General features: G+C 47.1%; 1 protein-coding gene across 1 annotated transcript in view; it reads right to left on the minus strand.

Annotated features, from left to right (window-relative positions):
- Positions 1-20566, minus strand: part of AR (androgen receptor) — a 310721-nt gene that overhangs the window by 88094 nt on the left and 202061 nt on the right. The window contains 1 exon segment of the mRNA XM_030208702.1: positions 2225-2341. Within this exon segment, the coding sequence (XP_030064562.1) occupies positions 2225-2341 (117 nt within the window).

Consider the following 20566-nt stretch of genomic DNA (forward strand, 5'->3'; position numbering starts at 1 on the left):
TATACTACCTGCAATGACAACATAATATGTACTAGAACATTATAATTGGTAGTGAAGGGTAAGGCAAAGTTGCAACATATAGATGAGTAAAAAAGTAGGAAGATTTACAAAGTAAGGTGCAGTGTGAGTGGGGCGGCGAGGCAGCGGGTAGCGGCTTGTCGGCACTTGGGAGTGCTGCGAGTCAACTCCCTACCTGCAGCGCTGGTCCTTCCGAGCATGGTGAGCCAGGGGTCCTGGGTGGTTGCTCCCTCGGCCCTCCTGTCGATCCTCTGGCACAGAAGAGTGGGGAGCGAGGTGACCTGGGGCAGGTACTCCATGGGCCCTGCGTAGATCTCTCTGACGAGAGTGAGTGGGGAGCCAGGTGACCTGTGGCAGCCGATCCCTAGGCCCTCATGTGGATCCTCTCTCTGACCCACTTCTCTTGTCCCGGCGATCCCTACTAGTTCTGGTTCATGCCTCTGCCCTGCTGCCCTACCTGTCCGCTCCTATCCCTCGGATCCAGCCCGGCTTGTTCTGGTCCGCTGCCCTGCTCTTCTGCCTCCGCTCCTGCTTGTCCCGCTCCTGTCCGTCTGTCCCAGCTTGCTCCGGTCCCAGTGCTCCACTACCTTCTGCTCCACCTAGTCCCAGTCCATCTGTTCCAACCTGTTCCAGTCTGTTCCTGACCGTCTGTCCAGCCTGTTCCAGTCCTGCTCCATCATCGTCTGCTCCAGCCTGTTCCAGTCCTGCTCCCATCATCGTCTGCTCCAGCCTGTTCCAGTCCATCTGTTCCAGCTTGTCCCGGTCCGTCGACTCCAGCCTGTTCCAGTCCGTCTGACCCAGTTGTGTTCCAGTCCTGCTATACCGCTGTCTTCTGCTCCAACTTGCTCCAGTCCTGCTATACGCTGTCTTCTGCTCCAGTCTACTCCAGCTTGTTCCAGCCCACCTGCTCCAACTTGTTCCAGTCCATCTGTTCCACCTTGTTCCAGTCCGCCTGTTCCTGCTTGTCCCAGTCCTTCCGCTCCAGCCTGTGCCGGACCGCCTGTTCCAGCTTGCTCCAGTCCAGCTGTTCCAGCTTATTCCATCCAGCCCGTCTGTTCCAACTTGTTCCAGTCCATCCGTTCCTGCTGCCCCAGCTTGTTCCAGTCCGCCTGTTCCAGCTTGTTCCAATCCATCCATCTCAGCGTATCCTGTTGCTCCTGTCCATCCATCCCAGCTTGTTCCTGTCCGTCTGTCCCAGCTGCTGCCTGCCTGCCTGTTAACCCATCGAGTAACCTGCCTGCCTGCTTGCAAGCCTCTCAGCCATTGACCTACCTGCCTGCTGCTAGCTTGTCAACCATTAATGTACCCAGTCCATCAATTCCTAGCCTCCAACCCAGACAAAACAGGAAGGGGAAAGGGGGAGGAACTACAATGTCTGCAAAGAAAAGGAGATGGCGAAGAACAAAGGAAAGGGAGAGAGAGGGGGCTCCACAAGAAACTGAACTCCTCAAACTTATCATCAATCATAGGCATCTGAGAAGAGGTATATCTTAGATAAGTAAGGAGGGCATTCCAGAGATAAGGACTTTGTACTGAAAAGACAGAATGTCTTGTATGTTCGTGGGTGGGTGGATGGATGGAAGGAACGACTAGCAAATTTTGGGAAGAAAATCTAAGAGCACAAGCAGGACATTAAGGAGTTAGAAGACAAGACAGAGAAGGCGGTTCGCCAGATGTAAAGATCCTTAAAAGACAAGTAGTAAGAGTTTGTATGTATACGATGGGTTATTGGTAACCACTGGACTTCTTTTAGATGAGGAGAGATATGAGCATATTTCCCAATATTACTGATTAAACAAATAGCAGTGTTTTGAGTAAGTTGTAGGCATCCGAGATCCTTGACAGATTCTGGTATAAGGAATTGCAATAGTCTGTGAGATAAGGGAATGGACACGAATATTTAGTGTAAAGGGAAAAATCAATAAGAGTACTGAATGTATTAGCCAAATTTTTAAAAAGCAGCTACTGACTACCTTATATATTTGAGGTCTGACTAAGAGAGACTAATCAAGATAGATTCCTAACATCCAGTTTATGATCACTTGAGAGAAGCTTGTGCAACTAGTACGTCTTCATAGAAATGTATGATTTATATAAGCCAAGAACACACACAAAATTTATCTATAACAAGGTAACTGCAAAATAAGTATCTATACAGAGTGATCATCCATGTGTGTGTATAATAATAAATTAAAGAGTATCATACCTCCCAAGGTCATACCAGCCTCGTAACACTTCCTGAGCCGGCATGATGGGCAATTTTTCCTCCTAAATTTGTCGATAGTACAATCATTCCGGCTGGCACAAAGATATTTCTGTTTACCTAGAAAGGTGAAACAAAAACACGCAGATTTAAAACCAAATACTCAGAATGGGAGCAAGAGAGGAATAAGCAGAATCACAAAAAAAATGCATAGGGAACACTGTATGAATACAATTCTTCACTTTCCATCCACTGGTTTTCCATTTTATCTGGTAGCACACCAGCACTGTCACAAAAGTACAATAGGAACATGAGCACCATTGGAATGACAAAGAGGACAACTGAAACGGTTAATTATCCCCATTTTGTTACCATATGGAATGGCAGAAACTATTCTTCTCATGCTTTACACCAAGAGCAAATAAAGGCCAGTGACAGGGGTAGACTGACCATTCGGACAATCAGGCAGTGCCCGGGAGTTCAGAGGCTCTGCCCGGATGCCCCTACCTGCCGCCGCACACTACAGCCCTACCCCAAAATCTTGATGGAGCAGAGGCGAGCAACAGGCTCTCCCCCACTCCCACCCAATACAACTCTGACGCGGCCACCACCACTGCTGCTGTTTCAGTAGTGGTGGCAAAAACAGAGAAAAAGATTGCGGGGCCGCACTGTTGATGTTCACGGCTGCCGGTCCCGCCTTCCTCTGACAATTTCCTGTTCTGGGGCAGAGCCGATCAGCTGCTAGCAGAAACAGTGCGGCTGCGACAAGGGGGTATTGGCTGGGAGTGGGGACAGACTGGTGCACCAGTGGCAGTGAGGGGGGGTTTGAGGACTTTAAAAAAAACAGCCAGACACTGCTGGATGGAGGGGGGCAGACACGATGGAGAATGGAGGGGGGAGGGGGAACAGATGTTGGATGGCGAAGGAAGGGGGGACAGACCTCAGATGGAAATGCGGAGAGAAGTGGCAGATGCTAGATATAGGGAGAAGAGGAGGGTCAGAGGCTGGATGAGGGGTACATAGGGGTCAGATGCTGGATGAAAGGGGAGAGAGAGGTGGAAGTCAATGGATGTGGGAGAAGAGGAGAGCCAGACACTGGATGAGGGGAGAGAGAAGTCAGATGCAGGATGGAAAGGGGTGGCCATAGGAAGAAGAAAAAGGAGGACCAGATGCTGGATGTGGGGAAGAAGTGGCAGACGCTGGTTGTAGGTGGGGGGAGAAGGGACAGACACTGGATAAGGGGGAGAGAGGATACAGATGTTGGATGGAAGTGAGGAGAGAGAGGGGCCAGATGAAGAAAGGAGAAAGAGGAGACTCTGGATGGAAGAGAAGAGAGAGAGAAGGGTCAGATGAAGGCTGGAAAGCGGGAGAGAGAGGGGGGCAGACGCTGGAAGGAAAGGGGGAGAGAAGGGGCAGACACTGGATGGAAGGGGGAGAGAAGGGGCAGACGCTGGAAGGAAAGGGGGGAGAGAGGGGGCAGACACTGGCGAGAGTTAAGAAGAGATTGAGGAAAGAAAAAACTAGAGACTGAGACCAACACAAAGCAGTATACTGTCCTGACCTGAGGAAAGAGGTTTTGGCCTCTGAAAGCTAATTGAAAAATGTATTTAGTCCAATAAAATGGTATCATCATATGTTCCATGTTTAGTTTTATTTGTATTTGTTAGACTATAGTATAGTGATTGAAATATGTCAGTTTTTGAAACTTGTATCTGCTGTTGAGACCCGCGAGACTACCACATGAAGTCTTGGCCGCAAATTCGAACACACAGCGGTGTTGGTGGGCGGGGGAATAGTGGCAGCGGGCAGGAAAGAACAGGCTCACCCACACAGAGGCCACTAGACCACCAGAGCCCTTCAGGTAGGACCAGGATGGTGGGGTGCGGCGGCTGCGGCGGTAGGGGGGGACAGTGTCGTTGGGGGGGGGGGGGGGCAGACCACTCTGTCTGCCCCTAGTCAGTGATGATTTCAAAACAAATGTCCAATTCCTTAAAGCATCATCCACAGGACTCCCAAGTATGCAAATTTACCAGACCTTAGACCAAATCTATACATGTGTATATCATGAACATTCATGGTGAATATATAGAGACTTGAGGGCTCCATTTGAAAAGTGCTCCTCTAGAACAGGGGTTCTCTCCCAGTTAGGGCACACCCAGCCAGGTGAGAGTTTTCATGATATCCATAATGAATATGCATGACAGAATATACACTGTTTTCTTGGTATGCAAATGTATCATGCATATTCACTGTGGATATCCTGAAAACCTAACTGGCTGGGTATGCCCCAAGGACTGGTGTGAAAGAACACTGGTTCTGGGAAGAGGGGTCATGGACTACAGTTGCTAAGGTCTGCAGTTAGAGATCTAGAGATGGCAGAAGAGTGCATAGCCAAACATCCTGCACTTCCATATCAGGCCAGTGTATCTTCATGGCCAAAAATTGAAGTACTGGGAAAAAAAAAAAGTATCCACGGGAAGCACTTTGGCATATGCAATCAATCCAGGTACAAACGTATACAGATTGCTGGTAAGCTTTTGCCCAACCAGAAAGCTTGGAGCAAGCTTGACTCATAAGATATTTTCAGACCCTTTATGTAAGAAGTAATCAATGGTTGCCATGGTAAATAAGCATTACACTGAACTTGTGACAGTCCCAGAAGTCATTTATTGCAGCTCAGGGTGTCATGGCGAAGAGCACTTCTGAAAATGAAATTTATTCTCTGCATTACACTGAAGTGTATGCTACAGTGGGGAAAACCAGAGATGAAGGATGAACAGAGGGAAATGGAGATGTCATTCACAGTCTGGATTTCATGTACATTACAATGGTATCATTGAGTATAGCAACAATATACACTACAGGGATGTCCACTCAACATGGTAGTAGTATGCACTATAGCAAGTGTTCTGATCCAGTACTCAGGACACACCCATCCAGAAACATTTTCAGGATACCCACAATGAATATTCAAAGATGGATCTGCACACAATGGAGGCAGTGCTCGTGCATTTTTATTATGGCTATCTTGAAAACCAGATTGGCATGGTGTGTCCCAAGGACTGGATGAGAATCCCTGCACTAAGGGAAAATTAGGTTCTTACCTTGGTAATTTTCTTTCCTTTAGTCATAGCAGATGAATCCATTACGAGTGGGTTGTGTCCATCAATCAGCAGGGGGAGATAGAGAGCACTGAAAAACCATATTGCCTCATGGCCAGCTAGCTCCATCTGCCTCTCAGTATTTTGAAGCTTCCAAAGCAGTGTTAAACCGCAAAGTAGCATAACATGAACTTTCCTCACAGCGAACAAACGCCCCAGAACAGGAGCAATAACACAAAGGAGGGACGAACTCAACATCCTGTAGTAGAACAGAAATCCTGAAGACTGTTTCCCAACTTCTCCCAATGAAGGAACATGTCTGTAGGAAAAACTGAACACAAAACAAGAGTCAATCAGGGAGGGATCATGGATTCATCTGCTGTGACTAAAGGAAAGAAAATTACCAAGGTAAGAACCTAATTTTCCCTTCCTAGTCATCGGCAGCAGATGAATCCATTACGAATGGGATGTATCAAGGCAATCCCTAGATAGGGTTGGAACAAGACACACCACGCATAAGCACTTGTGCTCCAAAAAGCGCGTCCCTCCTGGTAGCCACATCCAGCCTGTAATGACGAGCAAAGGAGAGCTTAGAAGCTCAAGTAGCTGCACTACATATATCTTGAAGAGAGATTGCTCCCGTTTCAGCTCAAGAGGAGGAAATCGCTCTTGTGGAATGTGACTTAAAGGCGTCAGGCGGAGGCTGGCCAGATAGCAGATATGCAGAAAAAATGGCTTCCTTAAGCCAACGGGCTATAGTGGCTTTAGACGCTGGAGACCCTCTGCGAGGACCTGGCAATACAAAAAGGTGATCAGAGGTCCTGAAAGCATTTGATATCTGCAGATACTGCAACAGAGCCCTGCGCACATCCAGAAGGTGCAACTGCCCAAAAGATTCTGGAAACTCCTCCCTAGAAAAGGAGGGCAGAAAAATAGGCTGGTTTAGGTGAAACTCTGATACCACCTTAGGCAGGAAGGAAGGCACAGTATGTACCGTTACTCCGGACTTGAGAATTGCAGAAATGGGTCTCGTCAGGACAGCGCCTGGAGCTCAGACACCCGTCTCGCCGATGTAATGGCCACCATAAAAACTGTCTTTAGAGTCATATCCTTCTCCGAAGCTCGCCTCAGCGGCTCGAAGGGCGAACACTGAAAAGCCTTTAATACTAGCCCCAGGTTCTAAGCCGGACAAGGGGCCTGCACGGGAGGCCGGAGCCGAAACACCCCTCTAAGAAACCGTGCAATGTCCTGATGTGCAGCCAGGGAGAGGCCCGAGACCTTCCCCACCTAAACATGCCAATGCTGCCACTTGAACACGCAAGGAATTATAGGCCAAGCCTATTTGTACACCATCCTGCAAAAAGTCAAGAATCGGCGAGACAGAAGCCTGCATGGGTGTGATCGCTTTAGAAGCACACCAAGCCTCAAACTGGTGCCAGATCCGAGCATAGGCAACGGAAGTGGAACGCTTGCGGGCCTGCAAGAGAGTGGAGATGACCTTGTTAGAACAGCCCTTGTCTCTCAACTGCGCCCTCTCAATAGCCATGCCGTAAGACCAAAGCGGCATGGATCCTCCATGGTCACCAGGCCCTGCGTCAACAGGTTCGGTACCAGAGGCAAGGGAAGGGGAGCCTCCACCAGCATCCGCCGAAGGTCCACATACCACGGCCGCCTGGGCCAATCCGGGCCAAAGAGGATCACCACTCCTTGATGAAGCCGAATTCGCAGTACTCGCCCTATCAAGGGCCACGGAGGGAACACATACAGGAGGCCCTGAGGCCAGGGCATCCAACCCCGCTGAGCAAGGATCTCTCCGTCTGCTATAAAAGCACGGGACTTTGGCATTTGCACTTGAGGCCACAAGATCTGCTACGGGCGTTCCCCATTTGGCACATATCTGAAGGAACACTTCGTCTGCCAGTTTCTACTCCGCAGGGTCAATTTGATGCCTGTTTAGAAAATCGGCTTGCACGTTGCTCTGACCTCCTATGTGAGCTGCTGACAAACTGCAGATGTAGCTCGGCCCAGTGGCATATCTGAGCGGCCTCTGTGGCCAGTGCTTGGAACTGAGTGCTGCCTTGACTATTTATGTAGGCCACTGCTGTCGTGTTGTCCGACAGAACTCTGACAGCCAGTCCCTCCAGAGTCTTGTTAAAGGCCAGAAGAGCCTGGAATATCGCTCTCAGTTCCAAGCGATTGATGGACCACCCCGTTTCCTCAGGTGACCACAGACCCTGGGCATAGCTTCCCTGGCAATGTGCTCCCCAGCCCTTCAGGCTGGTATCAGTTACCACCAGAACCCAATCGGAAAGCGCTAGCGGCATTCCTCGCTGCAGCATGCTGTCTGAGAGCCACCACTCCATACTGAGTTGGGCTGCAGGGAGCCACGCGAGTCTGCGTTGATAATCCTGGGACATAGGAGACCATCGTTGAAGCAGGGCAATCTGCAGAGGTCTCATGTGCGCTCTCGCCCATGGCACCACTTCCAAGGTGGCCCAACAGCTGGACAAAGTCCCAAGCTCGCGGGTGAGGCATCCGCAGGAGCAGACGGACCTGATTCTGAAGCTTGCACCACCTTTGGTCAGGTAGAAAGACAAACCCCGAGGCCATGTCGAACCGGACCCCCAAATATTCTAGAGATTGAGAGGGGGTCAGGTGACTTTTGCGTATATTAACGACCCAGCCCAAAGATTGCAGTACTGAGACCACTCTGCCTGTTACATGACGACGCTCTTCTGCAGAGTCCGCTCTGATGAGCCAGTAGTCGAGGTACGGGTGAACCCAGATACCCTCTCGCCTGAGAAAGGCAGCTACTACCACCATTACCTTGGAAAAGGTTCGGGGAGCTGTGGCAAGGCCAAAAGGCAAGGCCCGAAACTAGAAATGTTTTCCCAACACCGCAAACCGGAGGAACCGTTGGTGCAGGGGCCATATAGGAATGTGCAAGTAAGCTTCTTTCAGGTCCAGAGACCTGAGGAACTCTCCTGGCTGAACCGCCGCAATGATGGAGCGCAGGGTTTCCATGTGAATATGCCGCACTCTTAGTGACTCATTGACTTTCTTTAAGTCGAGAATGGGCAGATAAGACCCCCCCTTTTCGCGGCACCACAAAATAAATGGAGTAACGATCGCAGCCGTGTTCGGCAGGAGGCACAGGGATCACTGCTCCAAGGTGCAACAAGACTTGTAAGGTCTCCTCTACCGCCGCCCGTTTGACGGCAGTGCCGCATCGGGACTCCACAAACATGTCTCTCACCGGGGCACCGAATTCCAATCGGTAACCTTTTTTGATCAGGTCTAAGACCCGCTGATCTGAGGTAATCTTGGTCCACTCCTCGAGAAAGAGGGAAAGGCGTCCTCCTACAGCTGTAGAGGAGGAGTGGACCAGCATCCCATCATTGTGGAGTACGGCCCTGAACTCCTGGCCTTGAGCCTGCTGCTGCGGAGCGTTTGTCCGAGCGAAAGGAGTTCCTCTGCTGAAAACGGGCACGTTGAATGAACCCAGCAGAGCACTCCGGGCGATACCTTCGCGCTTCACGGAAGCGAGGTCTGGAGGAGGAGGGAACCACCTGACCACTCTCCGACAGGGAATTTACCCGTCTATGCTTAGCATCCATCCAACGCTCAGGGGAATCCATGTCTGACATCAGCCCCAGGCCATCATCAGTCGGAGAGGAACCAGGTAGCAACACAGTGTCAGACACCTGCGGCAGAGCTCTTTTCAGCATGAAGGCTTTATATAAAAATAAGCACAAACTCGGCGGAGAAAAACTCACCCTGACCTCCCGTCGCTGAATTAGGAGCCACAGGGAACGGAGCTCCTCTGGTAGCCTCGGCCCGAGGTGCCCCTCTCAGACTCCTCCGCAACCGCGGGGGTTGAGCCGTGCGGCGCTTCCAAGATGGCGCCCGCTGCCAGCTCCATCGAGCGGGAAGAATCATCGCTCGCCATACTTGTACTGGCTCTACTGTCTAAACATCACGTTTTACAGAGCCCCGCTGCTGATCTGCGCTTGCCACAACGGTTAACAACGCTTAACTCCCTCAGCAGCCATCGCCGAAAAACGGTGGAATAAAATTTAAAGTGGCGGCTTCGCACCAAAATCACCCCGATCGGAACACCGTCCGTGGGCCCTCCCCGGAGGAGCTGAGTACCGCTCTTACTCAAAGGACTGAGTCCACGAGCTCCAGTCACGCTGCACAGTCAGGAAAAGCCTCAGAAATAGCAGCACTGAAAAGCGCGTTGTTTTTTTTTTTACGCTGTGAGGAAAGTTGGAGGCAAACAGCTACAGAGGTACTCCGGAGGCCAGAAGAGGGTGGGAAGGCAGGAAAGGGCGAACCTATATGCCTGCATCCACACAGGGGGAAGGGTAAGGAAGGGAAAGGGCGAACCTACGTGCCTTTAAAGTGGGCTCCACTTAGCCACAACACCCCTGCTACAACTGGCAAAAGCACAGGAGCCACCCCAGGCAGAATCTTCAAAGAGCTGAACAAGCTGCGTCCAACCCTGCTGGGAGATAGAGGAAATACTGAGAGGCAGATGGAGCTAGCCGTCCTAGAGGCACTATGGTTTGTCAGTGTTCTCTATCTCCCCTGCTGGTAGGTGGACACAACCCACTCGTAATGGATTCATCTGCTGCTGATGACAAGGAATCTACTGCTTTGTCACTCTCTTATCACCGTGCATATCTCCCTGTCCATCATTCACTCGGCCCTCCCTCGTCTAACCCACCCTGACCCTGTTAGACTGTCACTGAAATGCTTTGATGTTTCACTTTATATATATTGCAAAACAGCAAAGTAGAGGCTGACAAATGCGCAAACCAATAGGGAAATAATATCAAAAGCCAGTTTATTCAGAATATTCATATTAATATTAAGACCCGACACGGTCCGTGTTTCGGTGCCAAAGCACCTGCCTCAGGGGTCATAATCAACTTTCTCTGAGAAGAAGCTGATAGGCTTGAATTCCTTTATGTATGCAAGTTAATCTACAGAGAGAACAAAAGAACAGCCAACCAATCAGCAAACACCATATGCTATATGGTGTTTGCTGGTGTTTGCTGATCGGTTGGCTGTTCTTTTGTTCTCTCTGTGGATTAACTTGCATACATAAAGGAATTCAAGGCTATCAGCTTCTTCTCAGAGAAAGTTGATTGTGACCCCTGAGGCAAGCGCTTTGGCGCCGAAACACGGACCGTGTCGGGTCCTTGATATTGATATGAATATTCTGAATAAACTGGCTTTTGATATTATCTCCCTATTGGTTTGCGCATTTGTCAGCCTCTACTTTTGCTGTTTTGCTTTGACTTTCCGTGGAGGCTCCTCCTGTCTTCTTGGATTCACTTATATATATTGTCATCTATCAAAGAGATCTCATGTATATACATTGGGCAACCCTGAAAACCAGACTGGGTTGTGGCCCTCAGGGATCAAGGTTTACCTCTAAATAAATGGAGGGGGGAGGGGGGAGAGAGAGGGAGAGAATTAATGTCAAGAATTAATCTGTTATCTTTAGGGACAAGCCTATGGCTTGTTGGCAAGTGCTGTACACTGTTATATTTATTTATTTATTTATTTGCATTTGTATCCCACAATTTCCCACCTATTTGCGGGCTCAGTGTGGCTTACAATACATTGTAAAAGATAGAAGTGCAATTGGTTGCAGTACAATTATGGGTTACATTGTGAAGAATTATATAAGAGACATAGTAAATTCAGGATATTCTTGGGGATAGAACAGTGGAATATAACAGTGGTGAGTTGAGAGGGGGGCAAAGCATCATTGAGGGAACAGGGAGGTCTGACAATTTTATCTGTGGGTAGGGTTTAAGAGCGGTGAGAACGCGGGAGTAGAGGTTCAGAGAGTGTATTGGTGTGTGTCTATGAGATTGTATGGGCTTTATGTGTTTTGATCCTTGCCATAGATTTTCTCGAAGAGATAAGTCTTTAGTAGTTTGCGGAAGTCGGTCAGTTCGTAAGTCATTTTCAGGCTGCGTGGTAGTGTATTCCAGAATTGTGTGCTCATGTATGTGAAAGTCGATCCGTGCAGTACTTTGTATTTTATGCCTTTGCACTTAGGGGAATGGAGATTGAGGAAGGTTCGGGACAATCTTTTAGCGTTTCTGGGTGGCAGGTCAATTAGGTCGGACATGTATGCAGGGGCTTCACAGTGAATGGTTTTGTGGACTAAGGTGCATACTTTAAAAGTGATGCGTTCCTTGAGTGGTAGCCAGTGTAGTTTCTCCCGTAAGGGTTTTGCACTTTCGTATTTTGGTTTTCCGAAGATGAGTCTGGCTGCTGTATTCTGGGCTGTTTGAAGTTTCTTCAGTATTTGTTCCTTGCATCCTGCGTATAATGAGTTGCAATAGTCCAGGTGACTGAGTACGAGTGACTGCACTAGACTGCAGAAGACAGATCTTGGAAAGAATGGTCTAATTCTTTTCAGTTTCCACATGGAGTAGAACATTTTTTTTGTTGTTGTGTTGTTCGCATGAGTCTCGAGAGTTAGGTGGCGGTCGATAGTGACTCCAAGGATTTTTAAGGTTTCTGAGATTGGCAGATTTAGTTTAGGTGTATTGATGGCGGTAAATTTATTCGTGTTGTATTGGGAGGTAAGTATGAGGCATTTAGTTTTTTCTGTATTCAGTTTCAGTCGGAAAGCATCTGCCCAGGTATTCATGATGTGTAGACTTTGGCTGATTTCGTTAGAGATTTCATTGATGTCTTTTTTGAATGGTATATATATCGTTACATCATCGGCATATATATGTGGATTAAGGTTATGGTTAGATAAAAGTTTTGCCAGGGGGTCATCATTAGATGAAAATAGTTGGTGAGAGGGGGATCCTTGCGGTACTCCACAATCAGGTGTCCATGCAGCTGACGTAGTTGAGTTTGATGTGACTTGATATGAACGTGAGGTTAAGAACCCCTTGAACCAGTTTAGAACATTACCTCCGATGCAGTATTCGAGAATGTGTAATAGGATTCATGGTCTACCATATCAAAGGCTAAAGGCCTACATGTTTGATGCTGCTTTCGATTCCTAACTTGTCTCCTCCTCTGAACCCTTATCTTATCTTCCTCTCTTCAATAGTTCCCGTTTCCCTATGTGTCCTATCTGTCTGTCCTACCCTTTTCCCTTATTTGCCCTGTCTGTCTGTCTGTCTGTCCTGATTTAGATTGTAAGCTCTTTTGAGCAGGGACTCTCTTTTCTTCATGTTCAATTGTAAAGCGCTGCGTACATCTGGTAGCGCTGTAGAAATGATTTGTAGTAGTAGTAGTAGTAGACATGTCAAATTGTAGTAGGAGTATATTGGTGCCGGTTGCAATCGTTTGTTTGAATTTGGTCATTAGGGTAATTAACACTGTTTCTGTGCTATGATTTGACCAGAATCCTGATTGGGAGTCATGTAGTATGGAGAACTTGTTGAGGTAGTTTGTGAGTTGTTTGGTGACCATCCTTTCGGTTATTTTAGTTATTAGTGGTAGAGATGCTACTGGTCTGTACTTTGTTATTTCGCTTGTGTTTTTCTTTGTGTCTTTGGGTATTGGGGTGAGTAGAATATTTCCTTTTTCTTTTGGAAAAGTCCGTTTTGTAGCATGAAATTCATGTGGTTAGTTAGGTCTATTATGAATTGTTGAGGGGCTGATTTCATTAGGTTGTTGGGCAGATATCTATTTGCATTGGGATTTGGCGGATCTCTTGAGCGTTTTAGAGATGAGGTCTTCTGATAATATAGAAACCTCGGTTTGATTCTTGGGTAGGCTGGGGATACTGCACAAAACTTGGACATCAGCAAGACAAGATTGTCCGTTCTCATTTCTGGGAAGTAGGATTGAACCCTCTGTGTGTCGAGTATGGCTCCTATGAACTCCAATCGCTGGATAGGGTGTAGATGGGACTTGGGAGAGGTTCCTAGTAGCTCTAGCACCCGAATACTCACCTGCATGGACTTCCGAGCACTGTCCTATGAGGTGTTTTTCACCAGCCAATCATCAATTAACGGGAACACTTGGACTCCCAATCTGCGTAGCGATGCTGCAACTACCACTAGACATTGGTGAAGACCTTGGGAGCTGATGCGAGGCCAAAAGGCAACATGCGATACTGATAATGACGTGTTCCCAGAAGAAATCGAAGGTACTTCCGGTGGACTGGAAGTATCAGGATATGAGTATAAGCATCCTTTAAATCCAGAGAGCATAGTCAATCATTTTTCTGAATCATTGGGAGAAGGGTGCCCAGGGAAACCATCCTGAACTTTTCTCAGACTAGAAATTGTTCAGGGCCCTCAGGTCTAGGATGGGACGCATCCCACCTGTTTTCTTAGGAAGTACCTGGAATAGAATCCATACCCTTCTTCCACTGGTGGAACGGGTTAGACCACAAAGGCCTTTAGAAGGGCGAAGAGTTCCTCTGCAAGTACCTGCCTGTGCTGAAAGAATGAATGAGCTCTTGGTGGGCATCTAGAGGTTTGAGATGCCAATTGAGGACGTATCCGTGACAGACAATTTGAAGAGCCCTCCCTCCAGTCAGAGGTTATAAGAGGCCATCCTTTGGTGAAAAAAATCTTAACCTTCCCCCGACTGGCAAGTCGTCTGGGATGGACATTTTTACTGTGGCTATGTTATGCTGGAGCTTATCAAAAGCTTGTCCCTTGCTTTGACTAGGGAGCACCAGGGGCCTTTAGCACATGCTGTTGACGTGAATGAGCGTGCTGGGGCTGAGCCTGAGTAGGCTGACAAGCTGGAGTGTACCTATATCTAAAATAGTAGAAGGGACTGCTCCTTGGCTTGCCAAAACCCTCCTGGATGAGGGGGTGGATACAGAAGGCACCTGGTAGGAGAGAGAGAGATGGTATCAGTATGCTTCTTGATTTGGTTAGTGACCTCCTCAACATTCTCTCCAAAAAGGTTATCCCCCTGGCAAGGAGTATCTGCCAACTGCTGTTGAACAGAGTGTTCCAAGTCAGAAACACGCAGCCATGATAGTCTGCGTATTGCTATATTTTGAGCAGAGATCCTAGATGCCACATCAGAAGTGTCAAGTGCCCCTGGCCAAGAACTTTCGACATACCTTCTGCTGCTTGACCAACTGGCGAAAAGGCTTGGGCCTGCTCAGGAAGGAGCGTATCCATCAAGTCCGACAGCTGTTGCATCAAGTTTCACAAGTAGATGCTCGTGAAGAGCTGGTAGGATTGTATACGGGAGATAAGCATTGAAGTCTGGTACATTTTCCTCCCAAAATAATTCATGGCTCTAGCTTCTGTACCTGGGGGCACCAAGGCATAGTCCCTAGTACTCCTGGCTCTTTTGAGAGCAGATTCCACCACCATGGAACTGTGAGGTAACTGGGGCCTAAGAAACCCAGGTTCACTGTGGATTCTATACTGGGTGTCGATCTTCTTGGGTATGACAGGCACACACAGAGGGGACTCCCAGTACCTGACAAGGACTTCCTTGAGTACCTCGTGGAGATGGGCAGTCACAGCCTCCTTAGGTGGAGATGTATAGTCCAGGAACTCGAGCTTCTTGGCCCTGGGCTCATCCTCTACTTTCAAAAGAAATGGAATGGTATTAGCTATTTCCTTAATAAAAGATGGAAATGAAAGGCTCCCTAGCGGAGACCATCTCCTTACAGGTGGAGGGAAGGGTTCAGAGGGAATGCCATAGGACTCATCAGAGGAAATGTACCTTGGATCCTGCTCTGAATTCAATGAGCGCTCCTCTTCGGTGTCAGACAACACCTCCTGATGGGAGTGTTGAGACTGAACCTGCCTCGATGTGAAGGAATCATGCCCTCGAGAATGGCGTTGAGAAGTCGGTTCCCTCCTCAACACCGATGTAGAAGGGATACCGGCTTGGGTGGCAGTTGACACTGGGGCCGTAAGACGCGCCAGCACTGGAGGCTGCATTGAAGACTGAGGGTGAGGTGAGGCCGCAACGGGAGGTATGGCAGGCGCAAGCTCCCCTGATACCGATGCAGCGATCCAGCAGATCTGGAAGCAAGGCCCTGATGTGCTTATCGAGGGGCCGACACCGAGAAGAGCTGGGTTGCTGGTTGAGGCACAGGTTGCAGAACTGCTGGGGTCGACGCAGGATCTCGTCTGCTTGGAGACGAGCACATCAGCACCTACTGTATGGAGGGAGAGCGATCCTCCTGGTGTCGACGCTTCACGGGTGCTGAATCCTTCGACACCCTGGAGTTCCCGGCACCATGTGTCGAGGGTGACCAATGGGTGTCGTCCTTTCCCGAGATAGTCCGATTGCACCGGGTACAACGCTTGAAGGCACTGGGAATCTTTGTGGACATGGATGGAAAAACTTCGTCAGCTAAATTAAACGACTCGATGGTGCCTGAAAAAGGGGCAAGACATGGAGAAGAAGAAAGTGAAAACCCAACCAAAGTCAGGGCCTAAAAATGGCCCAATAAAGCTGAAAAAGAAAACAAACCCGGGCAAAATAAAACTAAGGAAAAATAAAGGACTGGTTTGTAAGGCTCAATTAAAAGCCAAAAGAAAAGCAGAAAAAGAAAAGATCAAAAGGCACTAAAAGCTCTCAAAAAAACAGGCGACCGAGGAGAGGAGAAAAACACACACCTTCTCATGCGGAAAAAAAAAAAGAGCCCAAGGAGACTGCTTTCGAATGATGGGAGGGAAGGCACTTGCGCATGCGCAGTGGAGCGAGCTCTTTTTTTACTATGGCAAAAGCCGGATTGGGTGGCGCAGATTGGCGTCATCCACTTATGAGAAGACTGAAGCCTGCTTTTCCTCAGAGAATTCATAATATCCTGTTTGCTTTTTTTTTTATGGCTCCACTGCACACTGGACAGGAGATTTAAGTGTATTGTCTACAATGACACCTATATCTTTTTCTTGGGTGCTGACTCCTAAGGTGGACCCTATATTAGGAAAAACACAGATCACTCCTCTCTTTTATTCTTTTCTTCACTGACCCAACAGGGAACAACCATGTTTTCACAATTTTTTCCTAAATATTCTACAACCAAAGGCATTTTATTCCACTACTGTATGGCTATTACTGAAAGCACCATTTCTAAACCATCCATTCTATACTTCCCTAATAGTTCACATCTCAGCAGCAGCTTCACCCTTTCATACAGTGGGGCGGCCAAATTCCATACTAGTTTAAGGTTTTGTATCAAATATAGCAACCACACTAAAATCCCACAATAGTCTACTACTACTATTCTAAAACATTTCTATAGCGTTACTAGATTACGCAGCGCTGTACATATTATATGCAGGTACTTTCTCGGTCCCTAGAGGGCTCGCAATCTAAGTTTTGTTTTGGGGGTTTTTTTTGTACCTGGGACAATGGGGGGTTAAGTGACTTGCACAAGGAGCTAAAGTTTGGAAAACTGTTTGGTTTAAATATGGCATTAATCTAGGTATCAACCTCAAATTACAATATTTCTTCCCCACAACAGATAAAGCATGTGACTCTAGGTTAAAAAAAAAAAAAGCCCTTTGTAAAGGCTCCTAAATCCTTTAGTTGCTATATGGGAGCGCATCTTGCATCTTCAACCTTAATTCTTATCCCATTCCATCCTAATGCTAGAGCTCCCTTGAGTAACAGCTCAGTCTTAGTATCTGTGAGGGGTGTATACAAAACACTAACCCTCACCCTTAATAGTCCCTCAGATAGCCTAAGCCACCTTAAAACATACATCCAGAATTGCCTTATAATATCTGCTTGTTATACTACTATCATGTTTTATCATTATAATGTTAACCAAGATCCTTCTGTAATAGTAAATGTCTATTTTCTTATATATTTCCACTATTCATGATGTATTGTAAGCCACATTGAGCCTGCAAAGAGGTGGGAAAATGTGGGATACAAATGCAATAAATAAAATAAATAAATAAAACCACTAGTCCTGCACAGGGAGGAAGTAAGACAGGAAGGTTGGAGTCAGAATCAGAAGTATAAAAAGGTAGGGCTAGCGCAGGGTTAAGGAGGCCCAGGGAAGGCAGAACTGAAGCCCCAGCATATTCCCTTACAACCTATGTCTAGCAACTGTAACATGGCTGAGATAAACCAACTTTTGGATTTGAGATTCCTAAGCCCTGTTCTGAGGTCTTGCTGGAGCCAGACCTGGGGGGGAGGGGGGGGGGGGGGGGAAGAGAGAGAGAGAGAGAGAGAAATAAAAACTTACAGGCTGTGTTTGAGGTGTGGTAGTCAACAGCCACAGATTGTGCTTTGAACCCCACCAGCCACAGGCCCTGGTTAAGACTGTATTATCTCAACTAAAGAGACTTTTCATCTTTTGTTCCTGGCCCTGTGACGTAACAGGCCTCAGATTTCTGTTAATAAAGCACTTGTTTCATTTTTACACCTTTGTCCGGCTCTGCTACTATGCAGGCCCACCCTTAACCCTTGTTCATTGTATCACAGTATTATTGTTTTATATCCACTCTCCACTGGGAAATTTCTCTTAACCATCCACTGACCTTGACATAATGCAAGACCACACTTGAATGCTTTCTTTTAGCCAGCAACTATGTTACAGAATAAGCTCTCATTACTGGTTACAGCAGAGGGAGATATGAAATTAAGATTTTGTGGAAAACATTTTTTACACTCAGGCCTATGTCAATCAACCCGATAGTATAGGAAGGATTCACTAATTGTGTCTGCAAGATTGTTAATGGTTCTCTGATATGGTTGTGTTAGGTCCTTCCTATCTTTTAAATGGAGCTCCTTTTCATTATATGTTTACTTTATAGAACAAACCTCTGCGATCTAAGCCAGGTGGTATATTAAATTTTAATAAATAATAAACAATCTTATGTAACCCTCCTTCTATGGGAACAATCAACTGAATGGCAGTAACACTCTAACCTCAATTTCCTTACTAAATGTTCTCATGTGGATGTTAAGTATTGGGGATATAAGATGACCCCTGGGGCAAGCCTGAAATAATAAGTTATTTACCTGTAGCAGGTGTTCTCCGAGTTCAGCAGGATGAATATTCTTACTCCTGAGTAATGATATCAGACAGAGCACATGCAGGAAGTGCACCCCAGTGAACATTCTCAAAGCCTTTGGAGGTACTGTACTGTGCATATACCCCACCATCCCACCTTTTACCATCACATGGGACGAGCTCTATTATTGACAGCTTTTAAAACTCAACTCCAGGGGTCATGTGATGACAGTAAGTAAGTGGCGGCTCTTCAGCTCAGCTCTGCTTGTAAAACCCATATTACCCCTTAAGTAATTTCACATATCAGTCTGCCTCTGAAAAAGCCCTATACACTTTTTGGAGGGAATTGATTCGGGTTTAGTGCTTTGGGGACATGGCATGCCCCTCAAGACCCTGCAGCGTGCTAGAGAAAAGAGCAAGGACAAACCTGTATAAATTGCAACCAAGTTTCTAATCCAAGAGCTAACCTCCAATCTTTCAGCTCTATTGGATGAGTTATCGAAGATCCAGACATAGATTGATATTATGCAGAGACTTGAGAGCTAAGCAAATTGGGACATAAGTACATAAGTATTGCCATACTAGGAAAGACCAAAGGTCCATCAAGCCCAGCATCCTGTTTCCAGCAGTGGCCAATCCAGGTCACAAATACCTGGCAAAAATCCCCAAAAAGTACAAAACATTTTATACTACTTATCCCAGAAATAGTGGATTTTCCCTAAGTCCATTTAAAAATGGTCTATGTACTTTTCCTTTAGGAAGCTGTCCAAACCTTTTTTAAACTCCACTAAGCTAACTGCCTTTACCACATTCTCTGGCAACAAATTCCAGAGTTTAATTACACTTTGAGTAAAGAAAAAGTTTCTCCGATTCGTTTTAAATTTACTACATTGTAGCTTCATCGCAAGCCCCCTAGTCCTAGTATTTTTGGAAAGCGTAAACAGATGCTTCACATCTACCCGTTCAACTCCACTCATTATTTTATAGACCTCTAAGTACATAAGTAATGCCACACTAGGAAAAGTCCATCGAGCCCAGTATCCTGTCCATGACAGCGGCCAATCATATCTTCCCTCAGTCGCCTTTTTACAAGGCTGAAGAGCCCTAGCCGCTTTAGCCTTTCCTCATAGGGAAGTTGACCAATCCCCTTTATCATTTTCGTCGCCCTTCTCTGCACCTTTTCTAATTCTACTATATCTTTTTTGAGATACGGCGACCAGAATTGAACACAATATTCGAGGTGCGGTGGCACCATGGAGCGATACAAAGGCATTATAACGTCCTCATTTTTGTTTTCCATTCCTTTCCTAATAATACTTAACATTCTATTTGCTTTCTTAGCTGCTGCAGCACATTGAGCAGAAGGTTTCAACGTATCGACGACAGCTAGATTCCTTTCTTGATCTGTGACTCCTAACGTGGAACCTTGCATGACGTAGCTATAATTCGGGTTCCTCTTTCCCACATGCATACTTTGCACTTGCTCACATTAAACGTCATCTGCCATTTAGACACCCAGTCTCGTAAGGTTCTCTTGTAATTTTTCACAATCCTTCCGCGATTTAACGACTTTGAATAACTTTGTGTCATCAGCAAATTTAATTACCTCACTAGTTACTCCCATCTCTAAGTCATTTATAAATATGTTAAAAAGCAGCGGTCCCAGCACAGACCCCTGGGGAACCCCACTAACTACCCTTCTCCATTGAGAATACTGACCATTTAACCCTACTCTCTGTTTTCTATCTTTTAACCAGTTTTTATGCTACAATAGAACACTACCTCCTATCCCATGACTCTCCAATTTCTTCTGGTACCTGGGAAGGAGGCGGTCTCCTATATTCTCATCTGTACTTCTATTAGGCCAGAGTTCAATTTACAAAGATTGTTTTTGAACAGCATCCCAAGATGGCCGACGGACTAGAGCCTTAGTGAAGAGCTCCAGAGCCTAAAGTGCTCCTGGGCTGATATAGCCCTCCGAACCGCGAACTGGTAAACGTCCAGATCGTCCAGTGGCAAGGAGAGAAGAGGGGTGAGCCGTAGCTGCACGCCATGGTTTCGTGCGGCCACCCCAGCGAAAACACTAACACCTGAGCACGGCGCCATCGGCGACCAAGCCAGACCACGCGGCCAGCAACAGTAAGCCGACCACACGACTGGCAGGAAATACGCTGCCCGATAAACCGTAGGCTCCTAATGCGGTATGGCGCAAGCAAAAGACAACTGTATGCTGCTCGATCCGAACCGAAAACCGGTGAAAAGCACTAAAGAGGCGTTATCGGACATCCC

This window comes from Microcaecilia unicolor, chromosome 7 (genome assembly GCF_901765095.1).
Source record: "Microcaecilia unicolor chromosome 7, aMicUni1.1, whole genome shotgun sequence".
NCBI classification, from domain to species: Eukaryota; Metazoa; Chordata; class Amphibia; order Gymnophiona; family Siphonopidae; genus Microcaecilia; species Microcaecilia unicolor.